General features: G+C 47.7%; 1 protein-coding gene across 2 annotated transcripts; it reads right to left on the bottom strand.

Annotated features, from left to right (window-relative positions):
* Window positions 1–1,878: 1,878 nt before the first annotated feature.
* On the bottom strand, window positions 1,879–22,494 carry LOC143837191 (guanylate-binding protein 1-like). 2 transcript variants are annotated; one of them, XM_077336761.1, is made up of 11 exons: window positions 22,148–22,494; window positions 20,092–20,315; window positions 16,734–16,861; window positions 16,100–16,209; window positions 12,525–12,718; window positions 11,741–11,974; window positions 8,863–9,143; window positions 7,270–7,482; window positions 5,245–5,347; window positions 4,031–4,224; window positions 1,879–2,376 (listed from the first exon to the last, which is right to left on the bottom strand). In XM_077336761.1, the coding sequence occupies exons 2-11, from the start codon at window positions 20,264–20,266 to the stop codon at window positions 2,251–2,253; spliced, it is 1,758 nt and encodes a 585-aa protein (XP_077192876.1). In that variant the 5' UTR covers window positions 20,267–20,315; window positions 22,148–22,494; the 3' UTR covers window positions 1,879–2,250. The 2 variants fall into 2 exon arrangements, with proteins under 2 accessions (XP_077192876.1, XP_077192877.1); XM_077336762.1 differs by having other exon boundaries at window positions 20,092–20,312.
* Between the last annotated feature and the right edge of the window lie 242 nt (window positions 22,495–22,736).

The raw sequence follows: 22,736 nt of genomic DNA, 5'->3' as shown, positions 1-22,736 counted from the left end.
GATAGTAACACTATCAGTGGATGCAGCAACAAAAATATGTTTTTATAGATCGCCCTACTAAAACCTGCATGGTGAAACTCCTCAGGGCTTTGCATGATCATAAACCTGGCATTTCCCCCTTTTGTTCTGCTAATGAGTAACTGCCACCAAGCCCAGAGATCCACATCTGGTTAACTCAAAGTGGCCATCTGGCAGATAAGCAGCATGTGTTATTTAAAATGCAGGATAAATAAACCCTTTAATGATAGATGGTCACTGTATTTTGGCCTGAACACAAGATTTCCCCTTAAATATGTATCGTTGTTTACATCAATAGCGAGTGTCTATAGCAGGGGTAGTCAAACTGCGACCCTCCAGATGTCCACGGACCACAATTCCACCAAGAGCCCCTGCCAGCATTCACTGGCAGGGGCTCGTGGGAATTGAAGTCCGTGGACATTTGGAGGGCTGCAGTTTGACTACTCCTGGTCTATAGGACCAGCAAGCGAGCCAACCAGAGATTTATTTTCTTCTCAAGAGCAATGGCATGAGATCTGAACACCCAGCAGTGGAACGGGAGTTATGACACGTACACAACTCAATCTAAAGGCATCCGGCCCATTCCGCACATACTGGGGGGCTTTTTGCACGGCTTCAAAATAGCACAATGGTTGCTAATTGAAAACGCTACTAATTTGGAATAACCCACGACGTCGTAGACAATCTGCAACACTCCTGAAACCGACCCGCAAAAAGCGCTTCGTTGTAGCGCTTTCAGGGGAATCCCAAAAAGTGGATTCACCCTCCGGAAAGCGATACACTCCTGCAACCAATCTGCAACAATAGCGATAAAGACCTGTGCGTTAACATTGTTGCGGTTTCTTCAAAGTCCCTCCTCCTGAGCTTGTCCTCCAAACTTCCGGCGAAGCGATCGCCATTTTTTTTCCCCGAGCGAGTGGAGATCAACGCACCGGCGAGCCTCCGTTTAGCCAGTGAGGCTTCCCAGGCTGCAGTCCCTCCTCAGAGCTGTTTACAGTCACTAAGCACAAGAAGCCCGCAGATGCCCGTTTGCTGATGTATTTTCCCTTTATTTTTCACACTGTTTCGGCTGAAAATCGTGCCCGTGAGGGTGGGGGGAGGGGGGATTTTTTTTTCCCACTCGGAGGCAGCGTGGCCACGATCAAATGACAGCTCAAACAGAGGCTTCCCGGCTTCAGTCCCTCCCCTTCAGTCACTAAGCACTCACATTTCACACATTCCATTCAGCCGAAAATCGGGCCCGTGAGAGGGGGTGGGGATTTTTTTTTTTTCACTCGGAGGCAGCGTGTTAACGATCAACCGATCAAACGACAGCTCAAACACCCCAGGCAGCTGGATGGGTCTCTCCGTAGCAACGAATCATCACAGATTCGTTATAATGGGTGTGTTTTTTTTTTTTAAAAAAACCTTCCTTAAAGGGAAAGGGGCTGTTTGGGAGCATGCTAACGGCTGCCCATTGGCTGCTTGACGGCCAGGGGCGGGACGAGCTTGGCAATAGCGCTTCCTTTCTAGCGATTTCTGCCGAGACCGGAAGCCTGTGGAAAACGCTAAAAAACGCAACTGATTCCACTACAAAGCCAGGTATGCATAACGACGAATTCCACTATTTTAAATGGCGATTTTTCATTCAGTGACCAATTTGCAACAAAGATCCCCATGCGAAAAGGCCCTGGATAATGCACGTTCAGTGTGCTTTTGCATCTGGATTTTCCTGTGCAGAACAGGAAAATCTACTTTGAAAGTGCATTGAAAGCACATTATCTAGCATGTGCAGAATGGGCCCAAGTTTCATGGTGAAACAGAGCACCAAAGCTCCACGTCCAACTCCCCAAATAAATCCCCCAAGTCTTGTAACATCTCTGAGATTAACAAAACTTTATTCCAGAATAAGCTTTCATGGGCTACAATCCACTTTTTCAGATAGGGCATTCGGTTTATTCTTTGATACAGACATGAAATTCTCCCTTGCCCTTAACTTGGTTCAAGCAGAATGTCCTTTATCTTCACATTGCAGCCTTTACTCCCATCCAATTCCACTTTTAAATGTTAGTTTTGTTATCCTTCAAATGTAACAATGGATTTTTTTTTGGATTTACAAATACAGCAAATACCTGCTACATAATTGAGTGTAAAAAGCTGGGTTTTTTTAAAGCTCTCTGCTCATTTTCCACCCTCCTCTCCATCTTGTCTGCTCCCCCATCCTTTCATTAGCGCTGCCCCAAGATGCTTTCCTCAAAGGATCACACAAGAATCGCCACTGTTTCGGGAATGTTGAAGCTCAGTTCTCAGTTGTTCAATCTCCTGCTGCATCCTTGTGGCTTCTTTCTTGAATCCTTCTTCCTGAAGGCGTCTCTCCTCCTGGGGATGAAGAACGCAGTCAGTTCCAGCTAACCAGAAAACAAAGATGGAGGTCGGGGAATTTGGAAGGCCTTATGTGAAAGGCAGAGCTAGCCAAACCACCAGGAAGCAACTCTGGAAGTGTGTGCAAATTCTTGGTGACTTCCTCTCTTCACATTCCCTGAAAGTAGAGGAAGCCAAACTGTGGCTCTCCAGATGCCCATGGACTACAATGAGCCCCAGGGGCTCATGGGAATTATAGTCCATGGGCATCTGCAGAGCCATAGTTTGACCATTCCTGCCTTAGGGCATCTTCCTATGTCCTCTAGTTATAAATAAGGAAAAAGTCACCAAGATGGCACTGACATCTGTAGGCAGTCAGTAACACCTCCATAATATTCAGTACATTCCTCCTATAAGGCCAGTTATGCAAGGCCAGCATATGAAAACACAGAATGGAACTCGTGTCTTCGAACAGGGTGCCCACGGGACAGGCGGGCCATTGGGGAGGGGGGCAGGAACAGGTGCCCTAGTCCATCCCATGCCTAAGACCACTCCTGTATGCAGACTTATGTGTGTGCTGGCAAGGAGGGGGTGGGAGTAGGGTTGAGCAGAGTTACCATTACCTGTGCAACCTGGCAGTGGAAATTCCCTGGCAGGAGAACTTTAAAGCAGTGGTCCCCAACCTTTTTATCACGGGGACTGGACAACATTTGACAATTTTACTGAGGCCCGGGGGGGGGGTAGTCTTTTGCCGAGGGACGTCGCCGCTGCCTGACCTCCTGCTCCACTTGCTTTCCTGCCGGCGCCCCTGACTTCCCGCCGCCCATAGGAGGCGCTGCCAGCAGCAGCTGCGCAGTGCCATGCCGAGAGGGAGCCCCAGCCATGGCAGCTGCCGGAGAGCACCAAAGGTGAGCCGGTGGCAGAGTGGCAGGGCAGCCCCCAAAGCAGCAGCCGGGAAGGAGGACGAGGAGGAGCAGCGGCCCGGTACCGACTGATCCATGAACCGATACCAGTCCCCGAACCGGGGGTTGGGGACCACTGCTTTAAGGGACTGATTTTTATATAGAATACACAGGGAAACCGCCATAAGCCTCCCCTTGGCCGCTAGAAAGCCACTCGGAGCTAGGCAAAACCCCCTCCGTTTCTCAGAAACAACCCCAAGTTGCTGAAAACCACGCAAGCACACACAGCATTCGGCAAGCTCCTAAAAGTGACATAACAAGCAGATATTTTTTTTAAGAAAAGAAAGGAGGATCTTTGCTACAAGCTGCTAGCAGGCCTCATACAGTGGCCACCTCTGCATCTGCATGTCGTAAGAAAGATAAAGGCTGCCAAATTCCTTCATCTTTGCGTCTCGTAACAGGTGTTAAGAATCCAGCAGTGACAGAAGATGGCAGAATCTTCAGACCACGTAAAGCAGCCTTCTCCAGACTTAGTGGATAGCGTAAGCACCAATCCTGATGTGACAGCGGATGTACCCGCACCGGATCAAGACCCACATAGCCCACTAGTACCCTTTGGTAGAGGGTGGCGCTGGGATAGGAACGGCCCCCTACAATTGTAACAGGATTCTGTGGGATCCCCTGGTCCAAATTGTAAGTTGGCAACCCTACAGGAATGATCCTAATGCTGGAGGTGTATCTGATCAGGAGCCTCTCGAGGACCTTCTTACCTGCAGCTTTACAGTCAACAATCTGTCAAACTCTAGTTGTTGATTCTTCCTGTCCTCCTCCATCTTGGCCCATAACTGTCTCTTGTGCTCCTCATAACTCTTCTCTTTCTCCTCGGCCATTTTTTGGGTCTCTTCTTTCAGTTTCCTGTGCAGCTCAGCTTCCTGTTGAGCTGCCTGAGCCCGGACTCGTTCCACTGCCGAGAAAGAGACCAACAGTGAGGGTACGTTTGTGCATTAGGATTTAGTTGGCTTTTTAAAAAGACAAGTGCCTTCTCCTCGGCTGGTTTGTACAGAATGCAAAAAGCTGCCCAACACATGTGAATTCACATTTGGGAAAGTGCATTTGTTGACAATGGATCTGGGCTTACTAACATCTTCCAGTGTCCTTGAAAGGCCCACCATGCTTCCTAATGTATCCGAGAAAAACAGATACAGCTACTCAAATCCCTCCTGGCCTCCTGACCCACCCGCAAGATAATCATAGCCCGTTTGGGGTTCCTGAGTTCACATCTCCACTCTCTCTGTCTAATCTACCTTGCAAGGTTGTTGTAACGATAAAATGGTGGAAAGGAGAACACTGCAAGCCACTTTGGGTTACCAGTGAAGAGAACGGCGGGATGCGAATAAAGTAAGCAAGTAAATAAATAAGATTGTCTCAGGATTTGTATGAGCCAAGCTTTATAAAATAAACCCAGTAGCCTGCAAGAGTTCAGCTCCTCTGCCCTACTTCCTGGGACTCAACTCAAAACAAACACTAGAAATTTAAATACGGCAGGAGAAATATCATACAGACCTGTAATTCAGTTTTACAACAGAATGAAATGGTTGTGCTTTTAATATATGAATCAACTCAAATGAAGGATGTGAGTGAAATCAGGGAATTTAATGCATCTCTAAATTTGGGTTTCTACTCCCATGGACTCCAAACCCCTCACTGAGCTAGTCCTCATTAAGCTCAACTTCTAGCCTGGTGTGTTGTTTGGGCATTCCAAAAAGGGGGCCCACTGCTCCTGAATCACCTGCAGGGTTCCATTCTTTCTGGACTGATGGAGTTTGTCCAGTAGGATGCCAAATATGAAAATATTCCTTCAAAGAGGTCAGAGAATGACAAGGACAAATGAGTCCATGGGACTCAGTTAGAAGGGACCTAAGCCACCTCTTCCAGAATTGTTGGCAGCTATGAGGCCTACAGAACCCCCCAAACAAATAGTTACCTTCAGCCTCCTTCTCTTTTTCTGTCAGGTTACGGTCAGCCTTCAGGATGGATTGGGCCGCTGCCTCCAGGGATTTCAGGTAGTCTTGCAGGGCCTTGGATGCCTGAGTGGAAGGAAGGGGGGGGGGGAGTTCACTTGAGTTTCTCTTCCACACTGTCTGTGCAGGGGTGGCCAAACTGTGGCTCTCCAGATATTCATGCACAATTCCCAGGAGCCCTGGGATGACCCTGGCTCAGTGGTAGAGCATCTGCTTGGAATGCAGTAGGTCCCAGGTTCAATACCCAGCATGTCCAGTTAAAAGGACCAGGCAGGAGGTGATGGAAAAGACCTGAGACCCTGACTAAGTGACAGAGCCTCTGCTTGGCATGCAGAAGGTCCCAGGTTCAATCCCTGGCATCTCCAATTAAGGATCGGGTTGTGTGTGATGTAAGGGACCCCAGCCTGAGATCATGGTCAGCCACAGCTGGTCTGCATAGACACCCCTGACTTGATGAACCAATGGTTTGATTGAGTAGAAAGCAGCTTCATGGGTTCAATGCAAACCCAAAGAAATACCAGATCACTTAGGATTGGAAGATCAGCTACTGACGTGAGTGGCTGGAAAAAAGGGAGGAGATTTTTACCGGGAGGAAAAAGGCAAAGGTGTAGAGGGCTGTTACCCTAAATGCTCTCAGTCTATGGAGGGAAATTAGCAATGCAAGAGCAAGGACCTTTCACCAATTTTATGTGGTAATTGTCCCTTTTCAGGCTTTTGAGGCAGACAACAAATATTTAAAAATGGAGATTTCTGTTTTATTGGGAATAATTGTTGTTGTTGTTGTTATTAGTTGCAAAGTTGTATGTGACCCATCGTGACCCCATGGACAATGATCCTCCAGGCCTTCCTGTCCTCTACCATTCTCCGGAGTCCATTTAAGTTTGTACCTACTGCTTCAGTGACTCCATCCAGCCACCTCATTCTCTGTCGTCCCCTTCTTCTTTTGCCCTCGATCGCTCCCAGCATTAGGCTCTTCTCCAGGGAGTCCGTCCTTCTCATGAGGTGGCCAAAGTATTTGAGTTTCATCTTCAGGATCTGGCCTTCTAAAGAGCAGTCAGGGATGACCTCCTCTAGGACTGACCGGTTTGTTCGCTTTGCAGTCCAAGGGACTATTGTTTGTCTTGTATATTATTGGGAATAATACACAAGACAAATAATAGACTGGATGCAATTACACTAACACATGTATGCAAGGAGATAAAATAAAGGAAATGACTAAGTTTTGGGAAGAAGGGGCAGCAAGGAGGTATAATTATCATTCTTGATGTGCAGAGCACAGGAAGAAGGAACAGAGAAACATGAATGAGCCAGAATTTGATTTGAGTGTCTGGCAGGATCCAAGGTCATCAGAGAGGCAATCTGGGTGCCCAAGTGAAGAGATTTCCTACCCCTTTCCAGCCAGGTGAGGTCACACAGGCTGAGATGGGCTTTAGACAAAAGGCATGATTGCCCTCTGATCAGTGTGGCAAAAAGATTTGATTGCTCTAGGTAAAGGTAAAGGTATCCCCTGTGCAAGCACCGAGTCATGTCTGACCCTTGGGGTGATGCCCTCTAGCATTTTCATGGCAGACTCAATACGGGGTGGTTTGTCAGTGCCTTCCCCAGTCATTACCGTTTATTGCTCTAAGTTGGTGAAAATCAGCAGGCTGAACAAAAAGGAATATTTGGGGAAGAATGGGAAGGTTGTGGACCTGGTCTGAAATCTAATGTCTAGTAAGAGTGAATAAACTCTTGGCAGGCTGGCTCGATCTTTGGGATAGGAAGGGGCTTTCTGGGATAAACAAAGCATTTCTCGTCTGACCAGAAGGCACCAACTGGGAGAAAGGGTTTACAGGGGCAGTGACCGACATCCAGTGCTGGCTTTAGATAAGAAGAAAGGGCAACATGTTTTCCAAGGAGGGAACTGATGGTTGTGAGGAAGGGACAGTAATGTTCCCCCCTTATGGGAAGTGTCTATCCAAAAGGCTGTTTACAATGCATGGACTCACCATTAGCCCTTTCCCAGGAACTTGCTGATACTTCTCTAATTGTTTTTTCTGATCATCCAGGAACTGCTGGTATCCACCAGGCACTGTGTAGATTCCATTGGCAATATTCTCCTCTAGGTCCTGGAACAGCTCTTTGAGCAGGGCCTGGCAGCAATCGAGCGATGCCTGAGCGTTGCGAGAACACAAGTCCCCAAGCTTAGACTCCAGCATCATCTGGGAGGAAACAAGCAGAGATGATTTCTAGAGAACAAGAACAGATGATTTCTAAGGAAGAAACATTCTAGATCAGGGGTAGTCAAACTGCGGCCCTCCAGATGTCCACGGACTACAATTCCCATGAGCCCCTGCCAGCAAACGCTGGCGTTTGCTGGCAGGGGCTCATGGGAATTGTAGTCCGTGGACATCTGGAGAGTCGCAGTTTGACTACTCCTGCTCTAGATTCTATCTACTGGAAGGGCTTCCTCAAGCACAGTCTAGGAGACAACAATAGAGATGGGAGGAAACATTGCTCTAAAAGAAGCAGTCAGAGACAGGGACGCATGGCGAAGACTTTCCTGTAGAATCGCCGAGGGTCGGACACGACTGAACATATAACATCATCATCATCATCATCATCATTGCTCTATCAGCTCCCCTCCCTTGCCCATCAATCAACACAAGCATATGAACCGGATAAGTAAGAGAGCATCCATATAAAAGGAGCCTCTAGGGTAGGGATGAGTAACTGGAGACAGGTTCAGTGCCCATCAGGTGCTAACAGAGAGGAAGGAGAAGCATCTGGAACAGGCTTTTTCAACCAGGGTTTTGTAAAACCCTGGGGTTTCTTGATAGCCCTGGAAGGGTTTCCCAAATGGAAAAGCTGTTCACTTTGTTGGGAAGAGCAAACTGCTCCATCCTCCTCTCAAAGTAGCTTTCCCATGAGATGAGCTGTTGAGTAGGGGAAGTTTCGGAACATACATGTGTTCCCTGGGGTAGAAATGCCTTTTTGGCCCAGTGGAACCACGGGACTGGATCCACTGCATTCTTGTGTCCCCCACTGGTCACTGTCCCAGGCCAAAGCATCCATGCTAAGAACCCCCGTCTCAATTCCTGGAAACGATTCAAGGTCAGATTCAAGATCCAGTTCTTAGACAACAATAGGCCCCCTGTTCCTGAGGCAAAGGAAATCCCGTTATCCCCTTCTCTAACTCTACCCTTAACCTAACCTTTTGCCAGATAGGGACATGTCCATTAATGGCAGCCCTGCTCAACTTTTTTAATGTTGAGAAAACCCCTGAAACTTTCTTCAGGCTTCGAGAAACCCCAGAAGTGGCGCGATGGTGCAGAATGCGGTTGGGAAGCAGAGCTGTGGACACGCCAACTCGGGGCCCCTCCCCTTCCCGCTCCCTCCAGGCCCATCATTGGCCACTTGGGAGGGTCAACATGACCATATATGGTCATACTACCCAATTAAACTTTAAAAAATAATTCACTTCCACTCATTCGGGAGACCCCTTCAGTGCCATCAAGAAACCCCAGGTTTCATGAATGGAGAAAGCTTGGTTGACATCTCCAAATGGTCACATTTCCACTAAAATGTGCTAATCTCAATACCCCCAGTTGTTTCTGGTATTGTTGACCCTTGTCGTTGAAGGCACGGGCCATGAAGACTTTAATGGCTTCCTTCTCGCACTGGCTGTGCGCTTTCAGCAATTCTTCCAAGGTCTCGGTGGGCAGCTTCAAAAGCCGCTCATTTGTTTCCTCGTAGCGTTTAATGGCTTCCTGCACAGCCGCTGAGTTCTCAATCTGGGCCAAGGCCAGTACTGCATTTTCGATGCAGGGCACGGTCCCGCTGCGGATGCAATCCACGTAGGTCACTGCCAGGTTCGCCAGCACTGCGAAGGAGGAGCAGAGAGCAGCCAATGAGTTAGCTTGTTGGTCCTCTAACTTACCTCATCCTGATGAAACCCAAGTCTGCAGTCTTAAGCAAACTTACTGTGGGAGGAAGCCTACTGAACCCAGTGGAACTTCTTGGGGTCGCATTGTCTGGATGCATGGCAGCATTTGTCATCAAGAATTGTGTAAAATAAACAGGGCTGAGCGGAATGATGAGGCCGAGAGACGCTGAGCAGACAGGGAAGTTAAATGCAGGAAGAGGTGGAAAAGAAAGACTAGTCCTGCCTTTCTGAACTTTTTGACCACAGAGAAACCCCTGAAATCTTCTTCAGGCTTTGAGAAATCCCAGAAGTGGCGTGATGGCACAGAATACGGTTGGGAAGCAGAGCTGTGGACAGGCCCACCTGGGGCCCCTTCCCTCCCTACCCCCTCCAGGCCTATCATCGGTCATTGTGGGGGGGGTTGACATGATCAGGTCATGTCACCTGATAAAAGTTGTTGATTTTTTTTAAATATATAAAGATTAATTAATTCCCACCCATTCCAGGACCGTCAAGAAACCTTAGGGTTTCACAAAGCCCTGGTTGAGAAAGCCTCACCTAGCCAAAATGACAGTGAGCTGAGAAGCAGGAAACTAAGGGGGAAATGTGGGAGAAGGTAAAGAGTCAAGGAAAGCAATCAAGGGAATGAGAAAGTTCTAATATCAAGGTAAAGAACAGGAGGAGCTATGGAAAGATAAAGGTAAGTAGAAGAAGAAAAGAAAAGCTGGATTTCTTTACCCCACTTTGCACTACCCTGATGAGTCTCAAAACAGCTTACAAACACCTTTCCCTTCCTCTTCTCACAACAGACAGCCTGTGGAGTACTTGGGGCTGAGAGAGCTCTAACAGAACCTCTGTGCTAGAACAGCTCTAAGAGAACTGTGACATTAGTATTAGTATTAGTATTATTTAGATTTATTACCCGCCACTCCTGGAATGGGCTCGTTTAGATTTATAGACCACCCCCTCCGCTCAAGAAGACCCAGGGCTATGAACAACTTAGGTCCAACTGGACACTAAAATCACAGTTTAAACAATTCTTAAATCTGTTCTAAAAATTCCACCCATGGATGTAGAAACCATAACCCAGGGTGGGGGCGGGATACAAGAGGGAGGCCAACTAGATGTTTATGTTTTCATATTTTACTGGCCTCACTCATAGGCCTGGTAGAAGAATCAAAGTTGGTTCTTCAGATCTCAGCCACTACACTACGCTGGCCAGGGAGGTACCTATATGCACAGAGTCCAGTTTGAGTGTTTTCTATTAATGTACCAGCTTGGTGTAGTGGTGAAGAGCAGAGGCTTCCAATCAGGAATTCCAGGTTCGATTCCCCATTCCTCCACATGCAGCCAGCTGGGTGACCTTGGGCTCGTCACAGCCCTGATAGTGCTGTTCTCACAGAGCAGTCCTGCCAGGGCTCTCTCAGCCTCACCTACCTCACAGCAGTGGGGAGAAGGGAAAGCGATTGTAAGCCACTCTGACACTCCGTTGGGTAGTGAAAAGCAGGGTATGAAACCCAACTCTTCTTCTAATCAACATATTTCATCCTACCTTCAAATTTACAATTTACAGAGTTGATTTTTTAAAAATGTGAACAGTGATGCAGTTCCACAGGAGGCTACAAACTGTACGCTGAAAGAAGATGGGTGGGGAACAGATCTGTCTTCCAGATCTGTCTATCGGAACACTCTGATGCCAGGTGCTGAGGAGGGGGAGACTTATTCCACTTATTGGGGTTTCTTTTCCCTCACAAAGATTTGAGCCAAGCCTAGGGAAGGAGGCTGGTAGAGTCCAAAGCACTAACTAGACCTTCATTGGAGTAACCAAATCTGAAAAGGTCTTGGGACCATCCAAGGATATCAGTAGATGCATGTATGTTCAGTAGATGCATGTTCAAGGTTTTGGTCTTGACCTTTAAGGCTATATGCGGCTTGGGTCCTCCTTATCTACAGGACTGCTTACCTCCATATGCCCCCCAAAGGGAGCTTCACTCTGCAGATATGAATTTGCTGATGGTCCCGGAAGAGCTGCGGGCCCTGTCGGAACTCTCTCAGTTCCGCAGGGCCTGCAAGACAGAGCTCTTCCGCCAGGCATTTGGTTGAGGCCGAGCACAACAAGTACCGAGGAAATCAGACCCTCCTCCCCTAGTTTCCATGCTCAGGTACTAGACCAGCAGGAACTACTCTGTAGCATGTCCATCCTCAGCTGCTCCCACATCTAATTCCATAGCATTAGAGGTCTGGATGTATTAAATGTTACCACCATCTTGGGATTGTGTAATATTAAGATGTTTTATTGGGTTGCTGTTTTTTATGAATTGCGATTTTATTGTTTTAGTGTATATGTTGTAAACCGCCATGAGCCAGAATTTCTGGGAATGGTGGTATATAAATTAAATGATAAATAAAATAAATAAATAAACATCAGCATGCCAGGAGTTAAAAGGAGCCAACATGGAATGAGCTTACATCATAGTACAGGAGCCCAGTCATATCTCAAGGTCTGGGCCACGCCCCCACCTTCCATGAGCCCTTCTACCCTTTCTTCTACTCACATGTCCCAGTTGCCACATGGCCTCCCTGGATCACTTTGGCCTCCGCCATTTCATATATGTGTTGAAGGAAGATGTGCACTTCCTTCACGAAGCTGGGGTACAGCTTTGATTCAGACAGGTTTTCCAGCTTCTTCAGCTCTTCCCGCACGGTGGGGCGGTCAAAGACAAAGCACTTGCGACTGGGGAAGTACTGGCGGATGCACTTCTTTGCCAGGTCTAACTTTTCGGGGCTGCCTAGAGAAGAGAGAGAGAGAATTAAACATGAGGTCAAATCCACCAGCCAACTTTTGGACTAGCGAACTCCATCCTTGACCCCTGCCCCACATGATGCAGAGGCCATTCAAATGCTCAGGCAGGCAAGTGATAGACCCCCATGTTGACTACACCACCCCCAAAGGCACACCATGACCTCTTCTTGAAAGACCTCCTCCCATGTTGGATCTCCTTCCTCAAATAGAAACTTACATCCCAAGAGGAAAGCTTCTAGTCTAGCCTGTTTAATTTTGTGTTTGATATTTTCAAACAGGTAATCCCTCTCATACAATCGGAGGTGAGGCAGTCCTGAGAGACCTAGATGACGTACAGTTGATTCCACTGGCTCTTATAGGCCCATCAGAAACTTCACATTATGCCCTTAATGTCCCTAACTGTTGGGGCTGTTGAAAAGCAAGGTATAAAAAACAATTCTTCTCCTTCTTACCCCCCTCCCAAAGAACAGCAAGGATTCCTGTGGCACCTTAAAGACTATCAATTTAATTTTGGCACTAGTCTTGAGCAGTAGTACCCTTTTTCCTCCGCAAGGCATTCTCCAGATATTCATCCGCAGTGATGGGCTTTCCATTGAGCTCCAGATCCAGACAGAAGTCCCTCACAGCCCAGATAAATGCTGGGAAAAATCTGAGAAAGTCGTCAGAAGCTTCTTTCTTTGAGCATCCTGGGGCCTTCACCGTGATGCACTTAGTCAGCTCTGTCACATATCTGAGATTTCAATAAGGAAATGAAGACATCTGCAGTATGGGGGTGATCTTTCCCAAGTGTTCCCAAGAAATACAATGCTTCACATATAAAAGTTATGCTGTAATGCAGGCTTTATCAATCAGGGTTTCGTGAAACCCTAGGGTTTCTTCATGGCACTCTCCAAATGGGTGAGAATGTTATAGACATAGACATAGACATAGACATAGACATAGACATAGACATAGACATAGACATAGACATGAGCCTCTTGTGGTGCAGAGTGGTAAGGCAGTGACATGCTGTCTGAAGCTGTCTGCCCATGAGGTTGGGAGTTCGATCCCAGGAGCCGGCTCAAGGTTGACGCAGCCTTCCATCCTTCCAAGGTCGGTAAAATGAATACCCAGCTTGCTGGGGGGTAAACGGTAATGACTGGGGAATGCACTGGCAAACCACCCCGTATTGAGGGCGTCACCCCAAGGGTCAGACATGACCCAGTGCTTACACAGGGGATACCTTTACCTTTTATTGATATACAGATACAGATACAGATACAGATACAGATACAGATACAGATACAGATACAGATACAGATACAGATACATATTCTGTTGTTGTTAATGTTGTTAGGTGTGAAGTCGTATCCGACCCATCGCGACCCCATGGACAATGATCCTCCAGGTCTTCCTGTCCTCTACCTTCCTGTCCTCTACCATTCCCTGGAGTCCAATTAAGTTTGCATATATAGATATAGATTTTATTTATTTATTTATTTATTTATTTACTTACTTACTTACTTGTTTGTTTGTTTGTTTATTTACCGCCCTCCCCGGAACAATACATGAAACAATCTATAACATATGAATAACCATACAATAATATTAATAACTAATCGTTGTAACAATCTGGAACCGCTCCGTGGGAGCGGTTTAAATAAAACAGTAAATAAATAAATAAAACAGTAGGGGGTTGGTCTAGATGGCCTGTATGGCCCCTTCCAACTCTATGATTCTATGAGTAAGGGCCCTTAGGGTGGGCTCTGTCCGGGATGGGGAAGGGTGCCCATCGGCCCCTTCCCCCTGACTGACAAGTGAAGGGCCCAATCGGGAGGCGTGAAGCGCCTCCCGATTGGGCCCTCTGCTTGTCAGTCCAGGCTCAAGGCGCCATTGGCCCCTTACCCCAAGACAGACCAGTTGGGAGGTGCAAAGTGCCTCCCAACCCACCAAACCACCCCACGTGCCTCACCTTCGCCCCACAGTGGCCATTCCTGTGTTGGCCGTCAAGAGGTGAGGTAGGTCACCAGGCCCCGGGGAGCTAGCCAGGGGGAGGCCTTCACTGCTGGCCCAGGAGCTGGGCCGCCGCGTCCCAGATGCGCAGCGTCCCTTACACCCCTTCCTGACAGCGGCCACACTTCACAAACAAGCCTCCCTACTCCTGCTGGCTCTTCCTTGCCTTTTTAAACACAGCTCTGATTCTCACTTTATAAACAATGGGGTGTGAGGGGGTGGCCGGTGCAAAGAAGCCATGCTCACTGCTCCTTTCCTTTCTTTAACGAGCTCCAATGCTCAGACCCATTCCTGACAGCAAGCACACTTTAAATACATGGGGCCATTCCGCACCGGGATCCATGTAGCAAATTGTTTGCTGAACGAAAAATCGCCATTTTAAATAGTGGAATTCATCGTTATGCACACCTGCCTTTATAGTGGAATATTGTTTCCCACAGGGTTCCGGTCTCGGCAAAAATCGCTAGAAAGGAAGCGCTATTGCTGAGCTGTGTCCCGCCCCTGGCCGTCAAGCAGCCAATGGGCGGCCATTAGCATGCTCCCAAACAGCCCCTTTCCCTTTAAGGAAGGTTTCTTTAAAAAAAAACACCCCCCCCCCCGTTGCAACGAATATGCGTTGATTCGTTGCAGCGGAGAGACCCATCCAGCTAGCAGGTGATGTTTGAGCTGCCGTTTCATCGTTGCCACGCTCCCCCCGAGTGAAAAAAAAATCCCCCTCCCTCACGGGCGCGATTTTCGGCCGAAAACAGTGTGAAAAATAAAGTGAAAATAAACCAGCAAACGGGCCTCTATGATGCTTGTGCTTGGTGACTTTAAACAGAGGGACTGCAGACGGGGAAGCCTCACTGGGTAAAAGAAGGCTCGCCGGTGCGTTGATCTCCGCTCGCTCGGAGAAAAAAAAATGGCGATCGCTTCGCCGGAAGATCAGAGGAGAGAGCCAGGGGGAGGGACTTTGCAGAAACCGCAACAATGGTAACGCACAGAACTTTCCCGCGAGTGTTGCAGATTGGTTGCAGGAGTGTAGCGCTTTCTGGAGGGTGAATCCACTTTTGGGGATTTCCCTGAAAGCGCTACAACGAAGAGCTTTTTGCGGATCGGTTTCAGGTGTGTGGCAGATTGTCAACGACGTTGTGCATAACGGCAAAACTGTAGCGATTTCAATTAGTAACCATTGTGCTATTTTGGACGAATGCGGAACAGCCCACAGTGTTGTTGGCCAGGGCGGGGAATAAGCCTCCCTACTCCTGCTCACCCTTTCCTCTTCTTCAAGAACTCTGATGCTCAGAGCCAAACCTTTCAAAGCCCTTTTTTAAAATGGGCTTTGCTACTTCATTGGACCTTCCTGCCTGCCTTCCTCCCAGCATTCATTTCCTCCTTCCTTCTTTTCCTTCCTTCCTCAATTTCTCTCTCTCTCCTATCTGCCTCTCTATCTCTCTCTCTCCCTCCTTCTCTTTCTTTCAGTGTACAGTGGACTTAATACCTAGTATAACAATATAACAGTATAAGCAATGCAACAGTGCAACAGTGCAAAATTACATATACATACATATACATACATACCATTGTTCTCCCTAATATTTGGGAAAGGCCCCCTGTCTGGGCACATCTGATATCCGGACTGTCCTTCCGCCCACACAGGCCAATCCGGCTGCGCCCAGCAAAGTAGGGTGCCACTGGACTGGGAGAGCCCCTGGAGTGTCCGCCTCCAGAAGCCGGCTGCGAGCCATGCAGCCACCGAGGACACTGCTCCTCCACTGCCCTGCCTTGGCTGCTTGGCTGCTGGCCCACCATGCCCGCCAGCGGCCGTGGTGGCCCAGCCGCATCCAGAGATACCTGCCCACTTTCCACCAGGGCTTCCCTCCGCGCACCTCCAGGCCCTGCTGCCTTGCCCTCACGCTAGCCGGTAACACACCGTGCCCCTCCAACACCGCACGTCCAATATGCACGTCATGAGCATGTCCAATATGTTCATCCTCGTATGCAAGTCCAGGCCCAGAGTGACTGCTGCCAATAACACACATACTGTGTAGCCAAAAAACCCTTTCCACCCTCATTCTGTTTGGGCTGTCCGGTGGGGACCCGGAAGGGAACTTATACCTCCATTTGTGCCGAAGGATACTGCAGTTTTTCCAGTGCGCCCTGGTCAATGGTGCCTATGCTGTTGTACACAAGAGTGCTGCTCAGCAGAACGGAGAGGGAAAAGATCCACGAGTCATTCTCAGTATTGCCCTGCAGAGAAGCAAGCATGAAACGATTAGCATAAAAGTAAAGTTCAGGGAATACTACTGTACCTAGGGCACCTCTGTGGGCACAGAATGGGAACTATGGCCTAGAGATGCTCTTGGGCTCTTATGACAGCCTTTCTCAGCTTTTTTGCCATTGAGAAGCCCCTGAAACATTCTTCAGGCTACAAGAAACCCCAGAAACGGCAAATTCAGGCAGTATGTGGTAGGGAAGCATAGCGATCTACACCCCCTTCCCAGCCCCTCCAGGCCCATCACTGGCCATTCTGGGAAGTGAAGGGTAGTTCAACATGGCCATACATGATCAAATCACTCAATAAATGATTAACCATTTTTTAAAATATATAAAAAATCAATTAACTTCCACCCATTTGGGAAATTCCTCTACGGCCATCAAGATGCCCCAGGGTTTCATGTCTTACTACCTCCATCTGGGGCAGCATCTACCACATCCAAGATTTGGGGGAGCCATTCAGATCAGGGTTGTTCTCTCCTATGGCTCTAACTCACCTTCTCCACGTCTCCCAGTCCTTCTGTATCCAGCAACACCAGAGTGTGGTCATGTTTTTTGGGGTGAGGAAGGCACCACATCCAGATGCCTGTGGTGTTTGCTTGTATTGTGGCCCCCAAAGAAAAACCTGTCATAGGTATAGCAGATAAGGAATGAGAGCTCAAGTATTAGGCTTCCTGTTCCTCTTAAGATGGATTGTGTCCATACTAGGGATATGGTTCAGATTTGTATTTTTAAAGGGTCGATTATTTTTGTCCATTTCCACACTAAAATGTGCTTCTTCAGCCGCAGTCCCAAATTGGCCCCTCACTTGCCCTGCAGCAAAGAAATCCCCAGAAAACTGGATTCCATCTTTTCAAGTGGGGTCTAATTTGGGGCTACCTAATGCAGAAATGCATGCAATCAGGTTTTTCCTTATGCCCACCATTTTGAATTGTTTGGAAACTCTCATATCCTTCCTTCCTTCCTTCCTTCCTTCCTTCCTTCCTTCCTTCCTTCCTTCCTTCCTTCCTTCCTTCCTTCCTTCCTTCCTTCCAAAAAATTACCTTAAAAAATAGGGCTGATCACATTACAATGCTGTTTCTGATTTTAAAAAGTGTCCTGCAGTTTTGCACAGCAGTGTTATAAGTTATAACATTATAACCCAGGGTTGTTGTTTTTTTAATTACATTCAGGACACTTTGGGGGAAGGGGGGAAGTGATCAAGAGCATAGAATGGTGGGATTAAGGGGCACAATGAAAACAAAGGTGCAAGCAGGCAACATATTGTAAAAAACATATTTTGGGGGAAGGGGAAGGGAGCAAAGCATGATGGGAGGCTGCCTCCATCAGAATCAGTGTAGAAAGCATGTCAAGAATTTCAGCCTGGGGAATAAGGGGAAGGTATGTCTCCTAATGCGGAAACGGTCATGAAGAAAGGTTGACCAGTCTTTGCAAAGCAGGCAGATATCTGAACCCCAAATGAAGTCCAATGGCATTGGTATGACACTGATGACAAAATGGCTTAGCCCTGCAAGCCCTGATCCAGCCATACATTAAGGTTCTCAGCTCTTCTCTTTAACAATTCTAGCCCATATGAGGGCATTCACAGACAGGGAATGTCAAGTGCAGGCTAATCTACAGCAAGGGAAACATAGACAAGAGGCTGCAGTTAATGGGAGGATCATCTTGGACTACTTTCACATATCTGGAGAGCCATAATTTGGCCACCCTGTTATACAGGTCTAAGGTGCGGAAATAGGCAGTGGAAGTGTTGGTGGATGAGGTGAAGGAGGTGGGGACCCTAGGGGGAAGCGACGATGTCCTCATAGAATTCCTTTTGAGATGGAGAGCCAAGGAAGCTTGTAGCCAGACGCGGATGTGGATTTTCGTAGGGCAAACTTTAATAAACTCAGAGACATGATGAGTGTCATACCATGGACGAGAATGCTGGAAGGGAAGGGAGCATGTGAAGGGTGGGCGCTACTCAAACAAGAGCTATTGCATGCTCAATCAATGACTATCCCAGAAAGACGAAAACACTGCAGGAGCTCTAAGAAGCCTTTTTGGATGAACAGAGAACTTCAAGAGGAACTAAGAAAGAAAAGGAAAATGTTCAGGAAATGGAGGGAAGGACAGAGCTCTAAAGAAGAGTACCTACAGGTTACTAGGCACTGTAGATCAATCATCAGAAAGGCCAAAGCTGAGAGTGAGCTAAGATTGGCCAGGGAAGCCAAAGCTTGGCATGGATTTGTCTCCAACAGGTCCTGTCAGACCAACCTGGTTTCCTTTTTTGACCAAGTAACAGGTTTGCTGGTTCGTGGAAATTCGGTTGATGTTGTTTACTTGGATTTTAGTAAAGCTTTTGATAAGGTTCCCCATGATGTCTTGATGGATAAGTTGAAGGACTGCAATCTGGATTTTCAGATAGTTAAGTGGATAGGGAATTGGTTAGAGAACCACACTCAAAGAGTTGTTGTCAAGGGTGTTTCATCAGACTGGAGAGAGGTGAGTAGCAGGGTACCTCAGGGTTCGGTGCTCGTCCCGGTACTTTTTAACATATTTATTAATGATCTAGATGAGGGGGTGGAAAGACTACTCATCAAGTTTGCAGATGACACCAAATTGGGAGGACTGGCAAATACTCCAGAAGATAGAGACAGAGTTCAACGAGATCTGAACACAATGGAAAAATGGGCAAATGAGAACAAGATGCAATTCAATAAAGATAAGTGCAAAGTTCTGCATCTGGGTCAGAAAAATGAAAAGCATGCCTAGTGGATGGGGGATGCACTTCTAGGTAACACTGTGTGTGAACAAGACCTTGGGGTACTTGTGGATTGTAAACTAAACATGAGCAGGCAGTGTGATGCAGCGGTAAAAAAGGATGCTGTTCCCATTGGCTGCAGAGGAAAGGACATGCAGTAATGGGTTTAAACTACAAGTACAACGATATAGGCTAGATATCAGGAAAAAAATTTCACAGTCAGTTCAGCAGTGGAATAGGCTGCCTAAGGAAGTGGTGAGCTCCCCCTCACTGGCAGTCTTCAAGCAAAGGTTGGATACACACTTTCCTTGGATGCTTTAGGATGCTTAGGGCTGATCCTGCGTAGAGCAGGGGGTTGGACTAGATGGCCTGTATGGCCCCTTCCAACTCTATGATTCTATGATTCTAAGTTTTTCATTGCATGGGGGTAAATAACACACTTTGAAGAACTCTTTGTGGGTCTTAGAGGTGCTACTGGACTCGTATTTTGTTGTACTTCCGTTTATGTACTTGCGATTGGCAGCAGGAAGAAGAAGAATTGGTTTTTATACCCCGCTTTCCCCTGCCTGAAGGAGTCTCAAAGTGGCTTCCAGTCACCTTCCCTTCCCCTCCCCACAACAGACACCCTGTGAGGGAGGGGAGGCTGAGAGAGCTCTGACAGGATTGCTCAGTCAGAACAGCTCTATCAGGGCTGTGACTATCCCAAGGTCACCCAGCTGGCTGAATGCGAAGGAGTGGAGAATGAAACCCAGCTCACCAGATTAGAAGCCGCCACTCTTAACCACTACACCACGCTGGAGAACCATAGCTATGCAAATGCATTTTGTGATTAAAACATATGGTCACACGAACATAGGACCACCCTGACCCAGGTCATCCCAATCTTATCGGGTTTTGGAAGCGAGGCATGGTTGGCCCCAGTTAATACCTGGCTGGGAGACTGCCAGGGAAGTTCAGGATTTCGACTGGGGCAGGCCATGGCAAACCATCTCTACACCTGAAAACCTGACAGGATCGCCATGCGACACCTGCAACAACGCACTTTCTACCACCAAGATGTGACTTCACCCAGCCCCGATTCTCCATTGGGTGGGACCCCCTCAATGCCTCACCTTTCTCCTTTCCCGCCAGCTTGTTCATGAGGTAAGACTTCCCAGTGCGGTACAGCCCCACGATAGCGACCACCACCACCGGCTGCCGAATGGCCTGCAGGACCTGGAGGGCTTCCTGGTTGATCCGCAGTGGCTCATCCAACTTGTTCTCTATCAAGCAAATTGGCTTCTCCATGGTGTCAGGCTGAGCTCAACGGGGCAGCCCCAGAGGATGGATGAACCTACTGAGACAGGAAGTCAAATGCTGGCATCAGGGGGTTCTGTGTTCAGGATACGGCCACTGGGAACGGTTCAGCTGAGTGGAACTCTCTGTATCCCTCCTTGCTGGCTTGGGTGCCTCCTACGGTAGCCAAGGGAGGAGGAAATGTTGGGTCTTTTAAATAGATGGGACTGGGCAGTGGAAGAGCTAGATTTTCAGGGTATGAGCTTTTTAAACTCAAATCTCCCTTTGTCAGATACACATAGGAATGCAGACCCCTGAGCCCTTATATCTCAATTCCAAGGTGGGAAATATATTGCAAAGAAGAGACACACAACGCAAAGGTACAATGCTGGAGATCTGGCAGGGGCTCATGGGAATTCTAAGTCCAAGGACATCTGGAAAGCCATAGTTTGGCTACCCTGTTATAGAGGTTTACGGTGCAGAAATACGTCGTGGAAGTTTTCCATTGCATGGGGGTAAATAACACTTCTTGAAAATAACATCCTATTAAGCATCTATTCAAAGGACAGCCCCACACCCCTCCAGGCAGTTTGCTGCATGCTGCTGTGCCCATTTTGAGCATGGCTCATGGTGTTCCCAAGGCTTTCCTTTTGGAAAACAAATTTTAAGAAACATCCTGTTCTAATCCAGCCGAAAGGTGAGTTTTTAGAGCTCTGTGGGGAGTGTCTGTACTTCTGTTACCAGAAGTTCTGTTTCCAAAATTGTGCCAAGAGGTTCAGAGCCTTGTCACTCCTCTTTGCTGAGCTCATGAAAGCGCAAAGGAAAGTGAGGGGGGGGGGTAAAGGGGGAGCAATCAGTAGGCATAGCAGAAGTGAGCAGTGTGTAGTGTGGACCATGTTCCTCTGCTGCTGGTCAGTTAAGCACTGCAGCCCAAAGTTGAAGGTGCTGTTTTTGCACTCTGACATGGATGCAGCCTGCAACAGAAACAAGATCCAAGGGACAATATACAGAACCAAATTTTTACAGACAGTAGTTGGCTACCAAGAGCTGTGATCAAAGCAGTAGGCGTTGTAGGAAGACACAAGTGGATACAGGAAGGCATAATCACAGGAGAGTCTGCACCTCAAAGGCATGTTTTGCAGGTAGAAGATCTCAGGTTCAGTCTCTGGCCACAGGTGTGGTGCTTGTAGTTCCACCAAGGACTAAGCTTGAACACCAAGCTTGAGGTTCAAGGCAGGATTGACCAATGCGTGGCAAGGTCCCATGGACTACTGGTCTGATCTAGCATGGCTCTTCTCATGGTCTTATCTCTGTCACCTGAAGGTCAGTTTTAATAGCAGAAGATCACCAACCAGCCACATAGATAGGGTGGCCAGCTCTGGAATGGGAAATACCTGAAGATTTTGGTGGAGGAGCCAGAGGGAAGGGTTTGGGGAGGGAAGGGACATCAGAAGAAGAAGAGTTGGTTCTTATATGCCGCTTTTCTCTACCCGAAGGAGTCTCAAAGCGGCTTACTATCGCCTTCCATTTCATCTCCCCACAACAGACACCGTGTGAGGTGGGTGAAGCTGAGAGGGCCCTGATATTCCTGCTCGGTCAAAACAGCTTTATCAGTGCTGTGGGGAGCCCAAGGTCACCCAGCTGGTTGCATGTGGGTGTGATGCCACAGAGACCACTTTTTCCCGGTCAATTGATCTCTGTCACTTGGAGATCTCCAGCTACTACCTGGAAGTTGGCAACCATACACAGAGGTTAACAACTCTAGATATAAAGTTCCTTAAAAGAGAGCATGGCACAAATTATCCCTTTCCAGTTTTGGAAGACGTCAAGGATTTATGCCTATCTTTCAAACTAATTATTTGAGAGAACCAGAGGGAGAGAAACTGTACTTACAGATTTGGTTTCCTGGGAACCGTAGTTGAAGCTACCCGCTGCTGACTTGACAAACCTCCTCTCTTTTCCTCCGACGTGTGTTTGGAGCAATTCACAGCACTTCTGCTTTGCCTGGGCTCTCCTATGGCTTCTTATAACAGTGCTGACTTTCCCCCTCAACAGTCAACTATGGGTATTTCCCGTTCTCGCTTTTGCTTTTGGTTTGTCCAAAGCCATTTCCTCTGTAGATGCGATTTCCCAGAAAAAGAATGTATTGTTATCCTGGAGTGAGATAGCTAGGTTCTTGTAATTGCAAAAGAGTGGGAAAGCTGGATTTTGTTCCTGATGGGTTTCTTCGAAACAGACTGAGATAAGTTCCTTATCAAGGGTAGTCATTGCGTAATTGCTTTTGCTCGCAGCTCTCATGTCTCATGCCTTAGCCCGTGTGCTAAACTAGTGAGTAAAGTACAAAGAAGATACAGTGCCTGAAGAGGCAGCGGCTGTGGAAGGCTGAGGAAGATCTAAAATCTCACCTACCCAAGGGCTTAGTGTATGACAGGCAGTCTTGCTAGTAGGGAGGTATACACAGCACACACCAAACAGAACTTGA

This window comes from Paroedura picta, chromosome 5, assembly GCF_049243985.1.
Source record: "Paroedura picta isolate Pp20150507F chromosome 5, Ppicta_v3.0, whole genome shotgun sequence".
Taxonomy (NCBI): Eukaryota; Metazoa; Chordata; class Lepidosauria; order Squamata; family Gekkonidae; genus Paroedura; species Paroedura picta.
The sequence above is the reverse complement of the archived record's forward strand: the minus strand, read 5'-3'. Positions and strand labels throughout refer to the sequence as shown.